Raw genomic sequence first — 14,226 nt, forward strand, 5'->3', positions numbered from 1 at the left:
GTAGCTTATTTTTGATCGCGTCCTCTGTTTGATAATGAGTGTATGTACAATACTTAAGCTTGTGGAGCAGCATTTTGTATAATACAAATTTTTTGCAGACAATTGCCAAATGATTTACAATAGACGAATAGTTAAATACTTTTATCAATTGTGTTTTTTCTAAAGCAATAAAAGCTAGAGCTGGTTCTTTGCTTAAAATCCGCCTAGTTCATATTCAGGGGCCACAGTACTAAAAAAATATCAATCGAGAAGCACAATCCTGGACTCTTACAGCTGCCACAACCACTGTCCATATACAGGCACAGTCGACCTAAGGATCGTTTTAATATGGAGTTCCAAGCCATTATCTTATGCGGTCCAGGCTCAGATCTGGCGCCGTTGGTGTCGCCAACGCTGCCTAAAGCTCTGCTGCCAATTGCTAACAAACCGATGGTTTATTATCCATTAGAATGGTGTCAACGAGCTGGCGTTTCGTGTATGTTACATTGGTTGACCGTGTTATTTTTTTTCTGATGGCAATTGGTAGCTGTCATTGTTGCTTGCAGTTCTGGTGTCGAACCAATGGTTTCGCAATATGTTACATTAGGATACAACTCTACACAAGGTAGCAAGATGAAGGTTGAAGTTATAGGTTTAGACTGCGAGACTGGAATGATTATTTGGAATTTGAAAGACAAGATCAAGGTATTATGGAACGACGGGTGCATTTGAGAGTTTAGTAATTTAACGTGTTGCAGCATGACTTCATTCTACTGCCTTGCGACTTTATTACTGATCTACCACCCCAGATTGTGGTCGACGTTCACAGGAATCAACCACTACACACAATTGGTACCGGGCTGTGGTATAAGAATACACTGGACTCCATAGACAAGAAGACACTCAGTATGGAAGCTATTTCATAGCCAGACGTTTCTAACTTATGCAGAACCAAATCTTACAATTCACACACCTAGTTCTGCTCTTCACCCACAGCTTCTTGATATCTATCCTCCACCAAAAGGAAACAGCCAGCTGCACGTCCGAATGTCAATGCTGTGGGAATATCCACAAGCCACAATCTCAACCTCACTGCTAGAGTCATTTGTATACGTGATGTCTCGACGAGTGCTGGATCATGAATTTGGCGACTCGGTTGCCGTGCCCAGTACGAACGCAGCTGACAAAAATGGACTGCTCGAATCAAAAGACTGGAAGAAGCCATGGACGACTGTGATTAGAGACATTTCTCGCGACTCGTGGCGTCGTGCAAAAGAGTCAGAACGAGATACAATGCGGTTCTTTATTGTGCCAAAGGAATATAACTTTTTAAGATGTCAATCAATATCGGCTTACTTTGAAGCAAACCGACTGGTGGGTCAATGAAATAGCAGATAAGCTAGTAACTAACATAAACAGATCCTCAAGCAAACACCGTTTGCTAGACCTCCGCAAACAGCAGTAGCGAAAGGTGCGGCAATTGGTCGCGACTCGCTTGTTGGAATCGGTACTGAAATGGAAGAGAAGACGAGCGTCAAGCGAAGTATCGTCGGCGCTGACTGCAAGTTTGGGCGAGAGTGCAGGTTATCTGGATGTGTCGTCATGGACGGTGTCATAATAGGCGATAAGTAGGTTTTTATTTGAGTTTACAGGATGTTTTGCTAACATATATAGTGTTCAATTGGACAATTGCATAATCGGCAACGGGGTTGTCATTGAGAGCCGAGTCAGACTAGCAGGATGTACGGTAGAAGGACGATACATTGTTCGCTCTGGAAGTAAGTCTTTTCATTGAATGTGTAACAAAAGCCTGCTAATGTGGTACAATAGCTCAAAGTAAGAATGAGGTTCTACGCGGATATTCTGTCGAAGGTTTATTGAACTCGTCAGACGAAGACATCGAGGAGTACGACGAAGATGACGATTCAGACGATGACGAGAACATCAACGAAAGCGAGCTGGAAGAGAGTGACGGCGAAGGAATTAGCGACGATGACGATGATCTCTTTGACAGAGGTCGTTAAACATTAATTCACGAAATGTAAATTTTGACTCAAGATAATTTTTTAGCCCAGAAAATTATATACACGTACTGTTGCGTATGCAAACAACATTTGACCTTACCCAAACCAAATCCATTATCGACGAACAGCACCGCTAGCCAAATTCGCAAGATTGCGTTGTTGCCGGTCGCGTTCTCGTTTTCGTCGCCATTGCTCGACGAAGCCGAGCCGGACGAACTGACCTGTGCCTGGCGGCGGCCGCTCGTCCATAATCAGCATCAACTCCTCGTACTCGGTGCCTTGATGAGGCAAGTCTTCGTGCAGCGGTCTGGCTCGTTTGGTGTTAGTAGGAAGATTCGGCATGTGCAGGTCACCGTATTGATCTTCGACCGCAGCAGTCGGTCGTAGCATGGGCAGAGCGTGAGACATAAAAGCTGACTCTTCCGGAACTGACAAGTCTAGTCGAGGCATAGTAGTTGCCAGAATCTCAGACTCCAAGGCAAGGGAAAGTGGATCTGACATGAGGCATCCAAGTGTCTCAGAATATCGACTAAGATCGTACCACAAAGTTAATGGACTTGGCCGCAGCAAAACACGATATGTTTTCGGTGCAGTGGAAGTGGCCGATCCACTCGCGGGAAGATATTGAACTACGTTTAATGACGGGCTGTCGCCTGCATTCTTCATCATATCCGCACTTTGTTTGTTGATAGGTCTGTTATTGTTTATCATCTGCGTGGTCTTTGCATTTGGTGTAGTGAGCTTGGAGGGCAAAGTTGTTTGCTGGTCGGTCATGGATGTAGAGCCACTAGCTCCCGGTTGACTCGACTCTGTTTGGACCAAACTTGACGACGCGTCTCTATGATCGTATATTTGCAAGATGATGCAGCCTGGCAGTTATAAGTTCAAAAGCCTAGAAGTTTCCCTGTATGACCAACCTTCATAGTACTGTATGCCTGCCTCTGTGAAAATCTCTACCGCGGTGGGAGGTATCAACTCCAATTTTACTAGATCCAGGAAATTCTATGCATGTAAATTGCCGTGCTACTCATAGAGCACATGAAGTTAGAACATACCTTTATCAGAGGGCTGTTTTTAGGAATAATTGCGTTCTGAGAAGGTTAATGTCTCGTCGTACATACCAAATGACGAGCATATACGCCAGAGCAATATACATACTTGATTGCCAAATCGGTAGTGTGTAGGATGCATGTGGAATTCGATACTTGGTGGACTGTCTCTGTATTTGTTTAATATCTCTGAACTGGTCTCAGCTATCGCGCCAATGTTAGTATACGCAGATGTGTGCAATGGCAGACGCGTACCGAATTTATATTCATTCAATGTCGGTCTTCTTCCTCCTACTTTATGAAAAGCTTCCTCTTCGAGGAAAATATTTCGAGTCATTGGTGTAGCATTTGAATTTGCGGCTAATGAAGATGGTGTAGTCGAATTGTTCAGATGGCTCTTCATGTTTGCCGCCGACGACAACTTGCGAGCCATCGCGGTTGAATGCGAGTTTGGCGTCCCGTTCTGCATCCCATTCTTCTGCGTAAGCTTGATTTTCTTAACTGTATAACCAGGGGATTCCGCATTGATTGGAGACCCAGCCATCATGTTCGAAGCCTTCATTCCTCCCATGCCAACCATATTCTGATTGCTGCCAGGTCCGCTTGTGGCGGGCGGTCGATGAGACGATAAAGGCGCCTGTGGACGTGTCTTTGAGGCCGTCGAGGCCATTTAAAATGAATTGCTGCTTTATTTGATTGTGTGGTTGTGAGAATAAATATAAAGTAGTACGAACAGTGGTTGCAATGCAGAGACGGTAGGGCAGCTATGCTAAAGTCCCAATTGGGAAGATATGACCAGTATTTTCTGGTTAGAATATTCTCTTGATATTTTATTGGCATCAAAATATTTCTTAATTACCGGTTGGGTGTTTGTAACTACTGTATAATAAAATATTTATTGCAATAACTTTTGTACGTCCGCCAGTATGGGAATACTTTCAGCTGCACCTTTTTTCTGAACAGCTAAACACCCAGCAGCAGCTCCTCTTTTGATCGAAGACTCAATATCTTTATGGTCGACAATCCCACCCACAAACGCACCGAGGAAACTGTCTCCTGCGGCGGTAGTGTCGACCACCGTAAGCGCTTTGATCGGCTCAACAAAGCCCGCTGTCTTATCGTAAACAGAGTACACTATGCCGGAACCGCCTAAAGTGACGACTATTGTTCCGGCAAAATCGTAAGTCTTGTGGAATTTCAGCAAGTACGGTATTAAAGTATCTTGATCAGTTAATTGCTCGTCGGTGATTGATTGGCCCAGCATAGCCGACAACTCAGACTCGTTCACGACAAGATACGAAATCTTTGATATCACTTCTGGTGTCATTATAGACATGTCCATTGGGGACGGATTGTATACTATTTTGATTCCATGACTTGATGCAAGATCAATCGCTGCTAGAACAACGGGCAATGGTAGTTCATTCTGAAGCACCAAAAGACTTGTTAATTGACCTTCGTGCTCAAACAGTTCTAGCTTAACATCATCCGGAGTAAATGTTCCATTTGCTCCAGCGTTAACCAAAATCCGATTCTGCCCACTTCGCTCAACCTATCATTTGTGAACGAAAGAACTTAACACTAACACACTGACCGTACTAGAATCACCGCAATCCCGGAATCAGGACCGACTCGTTCGACAAAAGCAACGTCAACACCTGCACTAAACAATCCAGACTTTAGTTGGTCCCCAAAAGAGTCTAAACCAACTCGGCCAACCATGCGAACTCCAATATTTCTAGGTGTCAACCGGCGGCATGCGAGCGCTTGGTTCGCGCCTTTACCACCACAGTGTGTCGCGAACGAATCGCATAAGATTGTCTCTCCTCCGTTCGGTACTCTGGGAGTTGAGACCACAAGATCGTAGTTTAAAGATCCAAATACTGTTATATGCGCTGACATTCCGATTGTCCAAGGGGCATTTCAACAATCTTTGATTGAGAACAGAAATACACTATGCGCGGCTCTACTTTACTATAGTCATTTATTTGGTTACCTACGTATTGTGATACGAATGCGATACGTATTCTACCCAAATGTCTTAGCAGCCTAACGAATTACGACGTCTAGAAATGCCAAATTCAAGCGAGACTCACACATGGTTCATATTCAGGGTCCATCCCACTTTTGACAATTGCGGGGTAGTAAATAAATAAGTAAAGATACAAAACCTTATTTAAAGTCTAAAACTGCACATCAAAAATTCAGGTACAAAATGCTGTTTCTATAAAACGTTAATAAATTTAAAATTAAATTGTCTACACCGTATAGAGTCTTAAATTTTAGGCAAATGAGCGTTATCAAACACAACAGCATGGATCAAGTTGTGTGCAATGGCTTTGCTAGGTGGGAGCTTAATGGGTAATTCTGTCGGCGTGTCAGTAAAATCCAAAATGTTGTTTTGTTCTGCGACTTTAAGCGCAGCTTGGACGACTGGAAATGGAAACCATTGAGCGTCTAGAAAGTGTTAAAATCTTGGGCTTAAGCTTTTAACTTGAACAGCTTACCTCCGAGCTCTGGATCATGCTCAAGATGAATACCCTCACCATCTGGAATGGCTTCGGCAATTGCACCGACCATCAAACTGGCGGGATAAGGCCATGGCTGACTAGCATAAATGGCTACCTTGCCCAGCTTGACACCACTCTCTTCCCACACCTCACGTCTAACAGCTTCCTCAATGCTCTCACCAGGTTCACAGAATCCGGCAAGACACGAGTAGAATTTCGGAGGAAAACGCTTGTTCCTGCCTAACAGCAACTTGTCACCAGTCGAGTTGACGACGGCAACAATGATAGTGGGGTCCGATCGTGGGAACGAGATGTTGGTGACAACGCCTCGAGACGGGCACGGACCTTTCTCGACTCCCTTGTCGGTGGGAGGGCAAACGCGCTTGGCACCTCCATTGACAGACATGGTGGGTGCTCCACAGCCAGCGCAAAACGGATTCCTAACGTTCCAGTCAAGATAAGAGCGAGCCATGGCGTAGATTGCTGCTTCACCTGGTGAAAGCACGAAGTTCCTTCTAACCAATGTGAACGGTGCGTCAGCATCAACTGCTTTCTTTACAAGTTCAGCAATTGTAGACGCATATGTGGCCAGTTCAGAGGTAGGGGCAGTGACGTCGAGAGCGAAGATTGCCTGGCCGCTGTACTCGCCGTATGTGACACCATCCTTTACAGACTCATCAATGCCCAAAAACACCATTAGCGGTGCAGTCTACACCAATGACCACATTATTAACTGCTCTGCAACTTAAACATAACTAGGCAAACCTTTGAGGAGTCCCATGCTGCAACAGCTTCGGACTCGGGTTTTTCGAACGGATTGCCGATTGCGTCCTTAACGTCTGAATAAGTGTAATATTTCAATGTACCAGTAGCAGTGTCAATTGCCGGTTCAAGCTTTTCCATTAACATGAACTTTGTAGTCGGATGAGTCAATGCAGAAGACAAAAACGTATAGTCATTTCTCAAAAATGAAACCCGATTCAGAGGACTACCTTTAAGACCATGTGAGTAGTTGTACTGTAAGCCGACGTAACATAATTCGTACCGGAAAAATAAGTATCGACCGACTCCCCGTAACGCTTTGTAAGCGGAGTAATAACAGAAGCAGCTGACATCTGAGTCCACGCGATCAATTGACGCTTTTGTGTATGTTTTGGAGTGACTGTGGGGTATAACAGTGAACGTTCAGCAATTTGTGTAATATTTGTAATAAGTCCACGGAACGAGAACTTATTTAACCTTAGACGAAATTGCAACGTATTTACTATGTTAGAATGCTATAGATGCTTGCCAATACTCGAGTAGATGGTATTTTATTCTTTTATAAATACCAAATTGCGCATTCGTTCGAAGGCACACGAACGGCCTAATTGAGTATTCCCGCTAAATATCAGATTACCCGGACTGATAATTGATGCGGCTCATATAAGTCTACCAATATGGCTCTGTCAACAACCGCAAATCTTATTTGTAGACATTTCATACATACGCAAAAATAAACCTTCTGTTCTCGAACCATTTTCGTCCCCGACTCTCCGCAATTAAAAAAAGAAATAGTCCGCAACCGACGCCAGTCTCTGTATTGTGCGTTGATTGCTCACGGCCACAGCAATTTCGGTTCCTTTGTCTCAATTGTCGTTGTCGGCCCCGACAACGGTATTTTCAGATACTACGGCCGTGGCGACTCCAAGAGGCTTCGAATCAGTCCAGAACTACTTGTCGGATCATTCGGTGGCCTTAGTGTCCGCGCTTCAGGGTGCTTCGGGACAGCTCAAAACACTGTTCAAGCCCGGTCAAGCAGGTCATTTGGTCGACAAGTTGCGCTCGACTGATTACGCACATCTACACGAAGCCATCGCTCTTTCGCTCTCTCAAAACAGCACACAACGCATTCTCACTTGCGCTGCAGCAGTTGTAGTGTCGACCATAATATTAGGCTCAGTCGTTATGCGTCGGTTTTTTGGTCTCTCGGACCCGGAAGAGGAGGTGAGACGGTCACGTCAAAATCATCACAATCACCATAACCACCACAAACACAGTGACGGCAGCTCAAAACCAGATCACGTCTTGGTGAAGCACAACAAGCAGTTTCTAAGAATTGATTTTGACAAGCCGGGCGATGTTGAACGCGGAGTTGCAACCGTGGGCGATGTCCGCGCTACAACGGCTAGGCATCTTGGCCAGAGCAAGGATACAGTCTCGCTTGTTTTTGGAGGCAAGAAGCTGTTAGACGACAAGCAGACGTTAAAGGCTGCCAATGTTAAGTCAGGTGCACGCATGCTATGCTTAACAGCGGCCCATAACACACATGCTGTACCTCATCCACCAGTAGCCAAACCTGCAAAGCCAGTTGATCCTATAGAGCGTATAGACATGATTTTAAATGAAGCAGCTAAGCAATTGGTTCCATTGATTGAAGAATTTGAGATCAAGACTCCAGAAGAGCAATCCGCCAAGTTTGATCGCCACAGAATGCTATCGGAGTATGTTTGCTTATGATTTGTAATTACAACTGTTAACGCTTAAGGTTAATTTTGCAAAAACTGTTTTCCCTGGATGAGGTCGATACACACGAAAATCCCACCGCGCGACAGCATCGTAAGGACGCTGTAAACAAACTGCATGAATATCAGGCGAGAGTTGACAAGATCTTTCCGCCACAGCCGACATCATCTCAATAGTTATGATTTTTTACGCTATCTGGTGTTATAGAGTTGCCATTCAGTAAATAGCATTTTTGTACTAGATACACTTTTTAGATCAATACAAAAATCTACTCGTATCGCTGCCTATAGAGCGGAGCCATAAATTTAACCACTTGCCCGAGCGCACACATTTTAGTCCTTGTCCATAAAGATAGTGTTTTTGCAGCAGCTGCCTCCGGATCATTGATTACCGAGTAATGCTGCTCGCTCTTCTTTCCATCCACACTGTCTTGTCTGACCTCAGTAAACCGCACTGGGTTGTCAGTCAGAACAGCGTCGATCTGAAGTGCAATACATAACCGCATTGCTTCATCTGTATTGACGGTCCAGACGAACACAGCTTTCTGTGCGGCACGAACTTCTTGGATAAACTTGTACCCTTCATTTGAGTAGATGGACACAATGACGATACTGAAGCCAACAACATTTTTGGCTGTCAAAAACTTGCGGGCATATGATATATCCACACCGATATGCTATCACTGTCAAAACAAAATCACAGAATACTCTCGGCATCAGACATACCATTATGTGAATATCCGGCAAGTGTTGTTCACACAAAGGTAAGTACTTAACCTAGGACTCGTAAGACAATAGCAAACCTAGAATTATCACAGAGCATACAAGCCAAATACCAAGAACTACACGGCTTTTCCAAAACTTCATATCGTTTTTAACCTGCTGCAGAGCGGACGCAACCCCAGCAATGATATCAACGTCATTATCAGCCTTGACGTCAATGACGAGCCACTTGTCTTCAAAGATTGAATTAGAAACGAACAATTGCAGAAGGTCAATCAATAGTGGCATTTTCTCGTACGGCGGCTTGGTAGTACGGAGGTTCTCAAGGTCGCCAGCATACGCTCTGTCCTTAATTAATGTGGCGTCTGAACCAAACACCCGCTTGGCAGTAGGATCGTGAGAGATGACTACGGCGCCGTCAGAAGACAAGTGAACGTCTAATTAAATCAGTATTTTGCTCTTGTGCGTTAGCAACAACTGACCGGTCTCGACACCGTCCGCACCATTCTCAATGGCCGCTGTCATGGCCGATACGGTGTTTTCAGCGTAGACTTGTGAAAATCTGTACAGAATAGTTAGTCGTTTCTCATGATCACATCGTAGATAAAACCTACCCTCGATGCCCAATTGCCTGGGGCATGTTCCTGACATTTCCATTAGCAGACTTCACCGGTCTTTGAGCAAACCTCTGCTGATTCTCCATTATTCACAATAAGCGACTCTAAACAGCACTTTTACTCTACCAACAATTATATTACAGACCATGTACTGTCACCATCAGACTAAACAATGCCGACGAGTCACGCAAAGCCAGAACTCACACACGTGCCCCAAACTGGAACCATACAAATCTCGAGATTTTGGCAGAAACATTTTTCTATGATGTCACCAATTTACACCCTAACCTTGGATATAAACTTTAACTTCTAGGACCTCCTGAAGGTCGTCGAACACAAAGTCGCGATGTTCCGAGTCACACGGTAGGATAGAAAGAGACGAACGCAATTTAGCGCATGAACTTATATTCTGCTACAAGGATACTTGTCGAAAATTATGGGCGCAACAAGCTCTAAGCTTGCGTTCAAACAGTCAGTATTCAGGCTTTTTGAGGAGCAAAGTATACCCCCGTCAGATGCATTCTGGGCTCAAGTATGTTTGATTCATTATGTTTACGCATTTCGCTGACCTTGGGTTTGCGCAGTTTTGGGAGGTCCCAGAGACTGTGGAGGACGTGTTTATGCTGTTTTCGACCGCAGACGTTCGACGAACACGCGACACAGCATTGACAAACTTGGAGCATCTGGTTGTCAGCGATGTCTCACGTTTGATTTTCCTTCTCCGGCATTCACAGATTCACTATGCTCCCGTACAGCAGACCGCGCAACAAGCATCGGAGGCATTGCAGGCTGCTAGGGCTGCTGGTACAGATGGCAACGCCGAGGTGCCGTTAAGTGCAGAGCGTGCAACGAAGGAGACATTAAATTGCATGCGTATCTTGACCCGAGTGCTCCCGTTCATTTTTGAGAAGCCCGAGCTGGCGCAGTGGCGTGACGAATTGTTTTGGCGACAAGCGATTGATGAAGATGACGAGCGACCGCTAGGTGCGACTTTAGTTGACACGTTGACTGATTTCCTGTTTCTTCCCGGGTTCAGTCTTCCGCTTGCTTGTGGAATGGACTCTACAGTTGCATACACAATTTGGGAGACTGGTATCGGATCTACAACTCCTGTCGGAACGAATCATCAGTTTGAATCAAACAAGATTGAGACTTTACGCACAATACTTACCATCACGTCGGAAGCAATGTATCATCCGTCTTCGCTGCTACCGACAAGAGGTGTGAGATTCATTAGTTATATTGTTTGCAATCCAGACAAACGAGTAGTCTTAGGCATGCTTTGCTCGCTGTTAAATTCGACAATGAAATTTAACCCTGGCTGGAGAGTACCGTACAACCATGTTGTATTTGCAGATCCGCGGCAGCTACTGGTCACGTACATGATTCAATTGCTGATGGTACTGGCAACATATTCTGTCCCCGAAAATGAGAATCTAGCCGCACTTGGAGTACGTGTGACTGGTGAAGGACCGTTACTGGCCAGAAATTGGTACAGGTTCTATTTAGGTAGGTTGCACCGCATTCAAGACTTGCAATTTTTGGCGGATGGCATGTCGCGGTTGCTGAACCAGCCTATGCAAGCGAGTGCATCGTACTTGCCAGGCAGCCAGCGACAAGTTGAATGGGCACCTGAGCTGATAATGTTGTTTTGGGAGCTAGTGAGGTATAACGCTGTAAGTGGAGTGGATTTTAAGGTAATCATAGGTCTTACAAAATAGCGCTTTCGAAATTACGTCATATCTTCTGACAGGATTCACGATTTTGTCGTGCTGTTTCTGTACTATGCGCATACATACAGACTCGACCCGTCGCGATTGGGGATCGTGCGGCTGTCGATCTACGTGTTGCAAACAATCTCGTGTGACTCCGTTTTCTGTGTTCGTCTGAACAGACCATTTGAATCTCACCACGCGTTACCGTCTACGATGCGCATACCGGGCTGGCAGTCAGCGTCGCATGGAGCAGGTGCAGGCGGGACATACACGGATTACTTACTGCTGTCAATCTACAGTCTCGTTTCATCTAGTAAAGGCCAGCTCGCAGCGTTGTATCCAAATTTGCTGGACATTCACATCAATCTGGCGCCGCATATTGTTAATTTGAGCAGATTGACGTGCGCACGCATGATGCACTTACTTGGCATGCTTTCTGCCCCATCGTTCTTGCTAGCAAAAGCAAATAATCATTTATTGTTGGAGAAGCTACTGCTTGCGATTAATGAGATGGTGGTCAACAACAGCCATCAATCAAACACCAACCTACTTTACACGTTGTTTCGCGCAAAAAGAAAGTTTGTTGCGTTACAAGAGCTCACGTTTGAGCGGTGTCTTGAAGACGTGCGGTCACAGCGCCGGGCTGCCGGCAGCGCTGGCGACAGAAAAGACGATGTCGTGATTGTGTTTAACGCAGCTGATTACGGCGAAGGTTCTGAGCGTAGCAAGGGGAAGGCACCGGCGGCCACAACATCGTCAACCGCGAGCAACTCTCCTCGAGCTTCGTCGTCGCAGGACGAGCCTGGAGAGTTTGTGCCGACTGAATATTGGTTCGAGTCGTGGCACTCCAAGCTTGAGCTGAATTTGATTGCGCACTTGTACGAAGCGTTGCCGGTCTTGATTCCGAAACTGGACCATATTTTGCCGCTTCAATCTGCCGAAAACAGCGCGTCAACTTCACCGACCCGGCACTCGTCTCCCGAAACACGGAATTATGAAAGCGAGATTTTGAGTGCGTTGAGGCATGTGGATGATGACGTGATTGCGTCCGGCTCGTACACGAGACAGTTCCACGAGCCTATTGCGTTTGAATGGACCGTCGCGGCTAAAGGATGGTATTACTCTGTGTTATGGGCCGAGGTGTTTGTCACGCACGAGATCGTCGCCGGGGACTTGGCCGGAACCGGTGTTTGGCGGGGCACGAATGTTGCGCTGTTTAGAGTGCAGACTACGAAAGCTGCCGGGCTGACTCTGATGAGACCAAGAGGAGCAGTTGACGCCGTGGCGAAATCTGTTCTGGACAGACTCGGGGCTACACAGTAAAAAAAGGTCTACCATTTTAATAGATTGAAATTATATAGATTGAACATACAACACCCCCCCTCCCTCCCCCCGCAGATATGTGCAACACCTGCAAGCAACAGCACATAAATTTGTCGCATAAATCTAAATCTAGATATAATTGGAAGCAGCATATTTAAAACCATCACATTCATGAAAATAACATGGCACGTAGCTTCATAGCTAGTAGCCAAGTCATTGGAGTCGTAAAAGATACCATGAAGCACGGCACCCCATTATGTACAAGACACCCCGGTATATGCTTCATTCGCCATGAATGACTATATACCCCATAGATCTGCAACCATAAAATCACAGGAAATTCCTAGCACGAAGCGTAACCGAATACCGAGAACCAAATTTATATGCACAAGCCAACAACCTGTACGACGACCAACTTGTCGTCTTTACCACAAAACAAATATAGCAATTAAAATAATGAACACGCAAAAAAAATCAAAGTCTATAAACGCGTAAAAAGAAAACAAAACAAAACCGATTTAAACCGCGTGGTCAGCCGGGACTGAAGAAATATCTTCGACGGTCTTGGCAGATCCTTCAGTTTCAATGGTAACAGACGGAATCAAAGCTGCATCCTCATCCGCATCAAGATCTGAACCGGAATAGACAGATGACCCATCAGAGATACTGAGAATGTCAACCTCAACATTCATTTCTTTTGTCTTACGTTCTTCAAGACGCTTCTTGCGCCAATAGTAGATATACTGCCACAGAATGGCAAAGTCTAGCACAGTCTGGCAAGTACCGCCAACTTTGTAGTAAAACTCCTGGCCATCAATGTAGTAGAAAATGGTCTTGACAAAGTCACCAGAAACCCAGGCAAAGAGAAGCGTGAATCGGAAACCAGACAAGGAGTGTCGTGTGTAGTTAAGGATCAATTGAGGAAGTGGTAGCACAGCCTCGGTCGCGACGGCAACACGGGCAATGATAGCAAACCATGTATCAAACGACTTCAAGAACAGTTCAAAGATGCCGACAACGGCCATAAACAAAGCAATACACTATAATAATAAAGATTAGTATTATTCAATAGCAACGATAAGATCACGTGAGTATCACGTGCGCTAACGATAAGCGTTTCACAATGTTTGCATACAATATAGAATTTCCAATCACTTTTCCATTGCCAAAAGAAAAGTGGTCGTTTGAATGGAATGAAGTGATCCTCCATCGACTTTGACCGTCTCCAAGCTGCAGGCATGTACATGAGAGCCATCTTGAGGTAGATAAGCTGAACAAAGAGCATTGACGCAGATTGCAGCAAGATAGGCAGTTCTAATGGCCGGCCGAGCCAGTAGTAAATTCTGAGTGTTGAGACAACAATTAATAACGCGCAAGTGTCGAGCGCGAAGCCATCTGAAGATTTGCGACGCCAGACGTAGAACATCTGGTCAGCATAGGATGTGATTGGTGATACTGCTAAGAACGCAGCAATGATATAATTTAAAGGAATTCCCAAGATAACAATATCCTGTGTCCCTGAAGAAGACATTTTTGAATGTGATTTAAAGAAAGAATTCTTTGAAGAGAAGTTTGTTGAAAAGTAATTTGTAGTGAATGATCGACAAAGTGTGGAAGAAAAGGATGATGACAGCACAGATGATGAAGGTTATAAATGGCGACGACTTTTGCCGGCTGGCGAATTTCGGCAGCGCACGGCAGCCCCAGCGAAGGGAGCCCATGTGTCAGGTTGGTTCCATACGGCAAGTGCGGCGCTGTTTACCCACTTGTGCTAGAAACGCC

The 14,226-nt window shown here is 45.2% G+C and overlaps 8 protein-coding genes across 8 annotated transcripts; 3 read left to right on the plus strand and 5 right to left on the minus strand.

The window, feature by feature from the left end:
- Positions 1 to 114: 114 nt before the first annotated feature.
- Positions 115 to 2,060, plus strand: V1512DRAFT_11511 (nucleotide-diphospho-sugar transferase). Its single transcript, XM_066912907.1, has 7 exons — positions 115 to 475; positions 527 to 684; positions 738 to 885; positions 929 to 1,353; positions 1,399 to 1,607; positions 1,654 to 1,757; positions 1,810 to 2,060. Exons 1-7 carry the CDS (start codon positions 328 to 330, stop codon positions 2,001 to 2,003), a joined length of 1,386 nt encoding a protein of 461 aa, XP_066774260.1. The 5' UTR covers positions 115 to 327; the 3' UTR covers positions 2,004 to 2,060.
- V1512DRAFT_256485 (Spt20 family-domain-containing protein) lies at positions 1,753 to 3,874 on the minus strand. The gene is made up of 5 exons (XM_066915023.1): positions 3,308 to 3,874; positions 3,162 to 3,256; positions 3,059 to 3,094; positions 2,921 to 3,005; positions 1,753 to 2,872 (listed from the first exon to the last, which is right to left on the minus strand). Exons 1-5 carry the CDS (start codon positions 3,720 to 3,722, stop codon positions 2,118 to 2,120), a joined length of 1,386 nt encoding a protein of 461 aa, XP_066774261.1. The 5' UTR covers positions 3,723 to 3,874; the 3' UTR covers positions 1,753 to 2,117.
- A 55-nt stretch (positions 3,875 to 3,929) lies between these two features.
- Positions 3,930 to 5,025, minus strand: V1512DRAFT_232167 (Ribokinase-like protein). Its single transcript, XM_066914005.1, has 2 exons — positions 4,652 to 5,025; positions 3,930 to 4,604 (listed from the first exon to the last, which is right to left on the minus strand). Exons 1-2 carry the CDS (start codon positions 4,952 to 4,954, stop codon positions 3,948 to 3,950), a joined length of 960 nt encoding a protein of 319 aa, XP_066774262.1. The 5' UTR covers positions 4,955 to 5,025; the 3' UTR covers positions 3,930 to 3,947.
- A 184-nt stretch (positions 5,026 to 5,209) lies between these two features.
- On the minus strand, positions 5,210 to 6,908 carry V1512DRAFT_256491 (NUDIX hydrolase domain-like protein). Its single transcript, XM_066915024.1, has 4 exons — positions 6,608 to 6,908; positions 6,328 to 6,554; positions 5,560 to 6,271; positions 5,210 to 5,509 (listed from the first exon to the last, which is right to left on the minus strand). The coding sequence occupies exons 1-4, from the start codon at positions 6,675 to 6,677 to the stop codon at positions 5,328 to 5,330; spliced, it is 1,191 nt and encodes a 396-aa protein (XP_066774263.1). The 5' UTR covers positions 6,678 to 6,908; the 3' UTR covers positions 5,210 to 5,327.
- A 139-nt stretch (positions 6,909 to 7,047) lies between these two features.
- On the plus strand, positions 7,048 to 8,342 carry V1512DRAFT_218706 (uncharacterized protein). The gene is made up of 2 exons (XM_066913635.1): positions 7,048 to 8,045; positions 8,090 to 8,342. The coding sequence occupies exons 1-2, from the start codon at positions 7,510 to 7,512 to the stop codon at positions 8,241 to 8,243; spliced, it is 690 nt and encodes a 229-aa protein (XP_066774264.1). The 5' UTR covers positions 7,048 to 7,509; the 3' UTR covers positions 8,244 to 8,342.
- On the minus strand, positions 8,269 to 9,634 carry V1512DRAFT_256500 (PLC-like phosphodiesterase). The gene is made up of 5 exons (XM_066915025.1): positions 9,404 to 9,634; positions 9,272 to 9,351; positions 8,892 to 9,226; positions 8,793 to 8,843; positions 8,269 to 8,743 (listed from the first exon to the last, which is right to left on the minus strand). Exons 1-5 carry the CDS (start codon positions 9,490 to 9,492, stop codon positions 8,336 to 8,338), a joined length of 963 nt encoding a protein of 320 aa, XP_066774265.1. The 5' UTR covers positions 9,493 to 9,634; the 3' UTR covers positions 8,269 to 8,335.
- Positions 9,635 to 9,754: 120 nt separating this feature from the next.
- V1512DRAFT_232179 (high-temperature-induced dauer-formation protein-domain-containing protein) lies at positions 9,755 to 12,531 on the plus strand. The gene is made up of 3 exons (XM_066914006.1): positions 9,755 to 9,938; positions 9,991 to 11,082; positions 11,128 to 12,531. The coding sequence occupies exons 1-3, from the start codon at positions 9,843 to 9,845 to the stop codon at positions 12,442 to 12,444; spliced, it is 2,505 nt and encodes an 834-aa protein (XP_066774266.1). The 5' UTR covers positions 9,755 to 9,842; the 3' UTR covers positions 12,445 to 12,531.
- On the minus strand, positions 12,513 to 14,117 carry V1512DRAFT_218717 (uncharacterized protein). Its single transcript, XM_066913636.1, has 2 exons — positions 13,580 to 14,117; positions 12,513 to 13,484 (listed from the first exon to the last, which is right to left on the minus strand). The coding sequence occupies exons 1-2, from the start codon at positions 13,973 to 13,975 to the stop codon at positions 12,963 to 12,965; spliced, it is 918 nt and encodes a 305-aa protein (XP_066774267.1). The 5' UTR covers positions 13,976 to 14,117; the 3' UTR covers positions 12,513 to 12,962.
- Positions 14,118 to 14,226: the final 109 nt, after the last annotated feature.

Source organism: Lipomyces arxii (assembly GCF_038497795.1).
Source record: "Lipomyces arxii strain Phaff 12-163 unplaced genomic scaffold V1512scaffold_1, whole genome shotgun sequence".
Taxonomy (NCBI): domain Eukaryota; kingdom Fungi; phylum Ascomycota; class Lipomycetes; order Lipomycetales; family Lipomycetaceae; genus Lipomyces; species Lipomyces arxii.

Bases quoted from the DNA above. Each gene is read 5' to 3' on its own strand.
- V1512DRAFT_256500 (XM_066915025.1), bottom strand. From the start codon at position 9,492: ATGGAGAATCAGCAGAGGTTTGCTCAAAGACCGGTGAAGTCTGCTAAT. The intron at 9,227-9,271 runs GTCAGTTGTTGC...TGATTTAATTAG, and splicing joins TGCGGACGGTGTCGAGACCG to ACGTTCACTTGTCTTCTGAC. The intron at 8,744-8,792 runs GTATGTCTGATG...TGACAGTGATAG, and splicing joins TGCCGGATATTCACATAATG to CATATCGGTGTGGATATATC.
- V1512DRAFT_218706 (XM_066913635.1), top strand. From the start codon at position 7,510: ATGCGTCGGTTTTTTGGTCTCTCGGACCCGGAAGAGGAGGTGAGACGG. The intron at 8,046-8,089 runs GTATGTTTGCTT...TTAACGCTTAAG, and splicing joins CGCCACAGAATGCTATCGGA to GTTAATTTTGCAAAAACTGT.
- V1512DRAFT_256491 (XM_066915024.1), bottom strand. From the start codon at position 6,677: ATGTCAGCTGCTTCTGTTATTACTCCGCTTACAAAGCGTTACGGGGAG. The intron at 6,272-6,327 runs GTTTGCCTAGTT...TCATTGGTGTAG, and splicing joins CAGCATGGGACTCCTCAAAG to ACTGCACCGCTAATGGTGTT. The intron at 5,510-5,559 runs GTAAGCTGTTCA...AACACTTTCTAG, and splicing joins GCATGATCCAGAGCTCGGAG to ACGCTCAATGGTTTCCATTT.
- V1512DRAFT_11511 (XM_066912907.1), top strand. From the start codon at position 328: ATGGAGTTCCAAGCCATTATCTTATGCGGTCCAGGCTCAGATCTGGCG. The intron at 476-526 runs GTATGTTACATT...GGCAATTGGTAG, and splicing joins TCAACGAGCTGGCGTTTCGT to CTGTCATTGTTGCTTGCAGT. The intron at 1,354-1,398 runs GTGGGTCAATGA...TAACATAAACAG, and splicing joins ACTTTGAAGCAAACCGACTG to ATCCTCAAGCAAACACCGTT.
- V1512DRAFT_232179 (XM_066914006.1), top strand. From the start codon at position 9,843: ATGGGCGCAACAAGCTCTAAGCTTGCGTTCAAACAGTCAGTATTCAGG. The intron at 9,939-9,990 runs GTATGTTTGATT...GGGTTTGCGCAG, and splicing joins CAGATGCATTCTGGGCTCAA to TTTTGGGAGGTCCCAGAGAC. The intron at 11,083-11,127 runs GTAAGTGGAGTG...CTTACAAAATAG, and splicing joins AGCTAGTGAGGTATAACGCT to CGCTTTCGAAATTACGTCAT.
- V1512DRAFT_232167 (XM_066914005.1), bottom strand. From the start codon at position 4,954: ATGTCAGCGCATATAACAGTATTTGGATCTTTAAACTACGATCTTGTG. The intron at 4,605-4,651 runs GTACGGTCAGTG...CACAAATGATAG, and splicing joins CCGGGATTGCGGTGATTCTA to GTTGAGCGAAGTGGGCAGAA.
- V1512DRAFT_218717 (XM_066913636.1), bottom strand. From the start codon at position 13,975: ATGTCTTCTTCAGGGACACAGGATATTGTTATCTTGGGAATTCCTTTA. The intron at 13,485-13,579 runs GTATGCAAACAT...TTATTATTATAG, and splicing joins GTGATTGGAAATTCTATATT to TGTATTGCTTTGTTTATGGC.
- V1512DRAFT_256485 (XM_066915023.1), bottom strand. From the start codon at position 3,722: ATGGCCTCGACGGCCTCAAAGACACGTCCACAGGCGCCTTTATCGTCT. The intron at 3,257-3,307 runs GTACGCGTCTGC...TTGGCGCGATAG, and splicing joins ATTGAATGAATATAAATTCG to CTGAGACCAGTTCAGAGATA. The intron at 2,873-2,920 runs GTTGGTCATACA...TATAACTGCCAG, and splicing joins AGGCATACAGTACTATGAAG to GCTGCATCATCTTGCAAATA.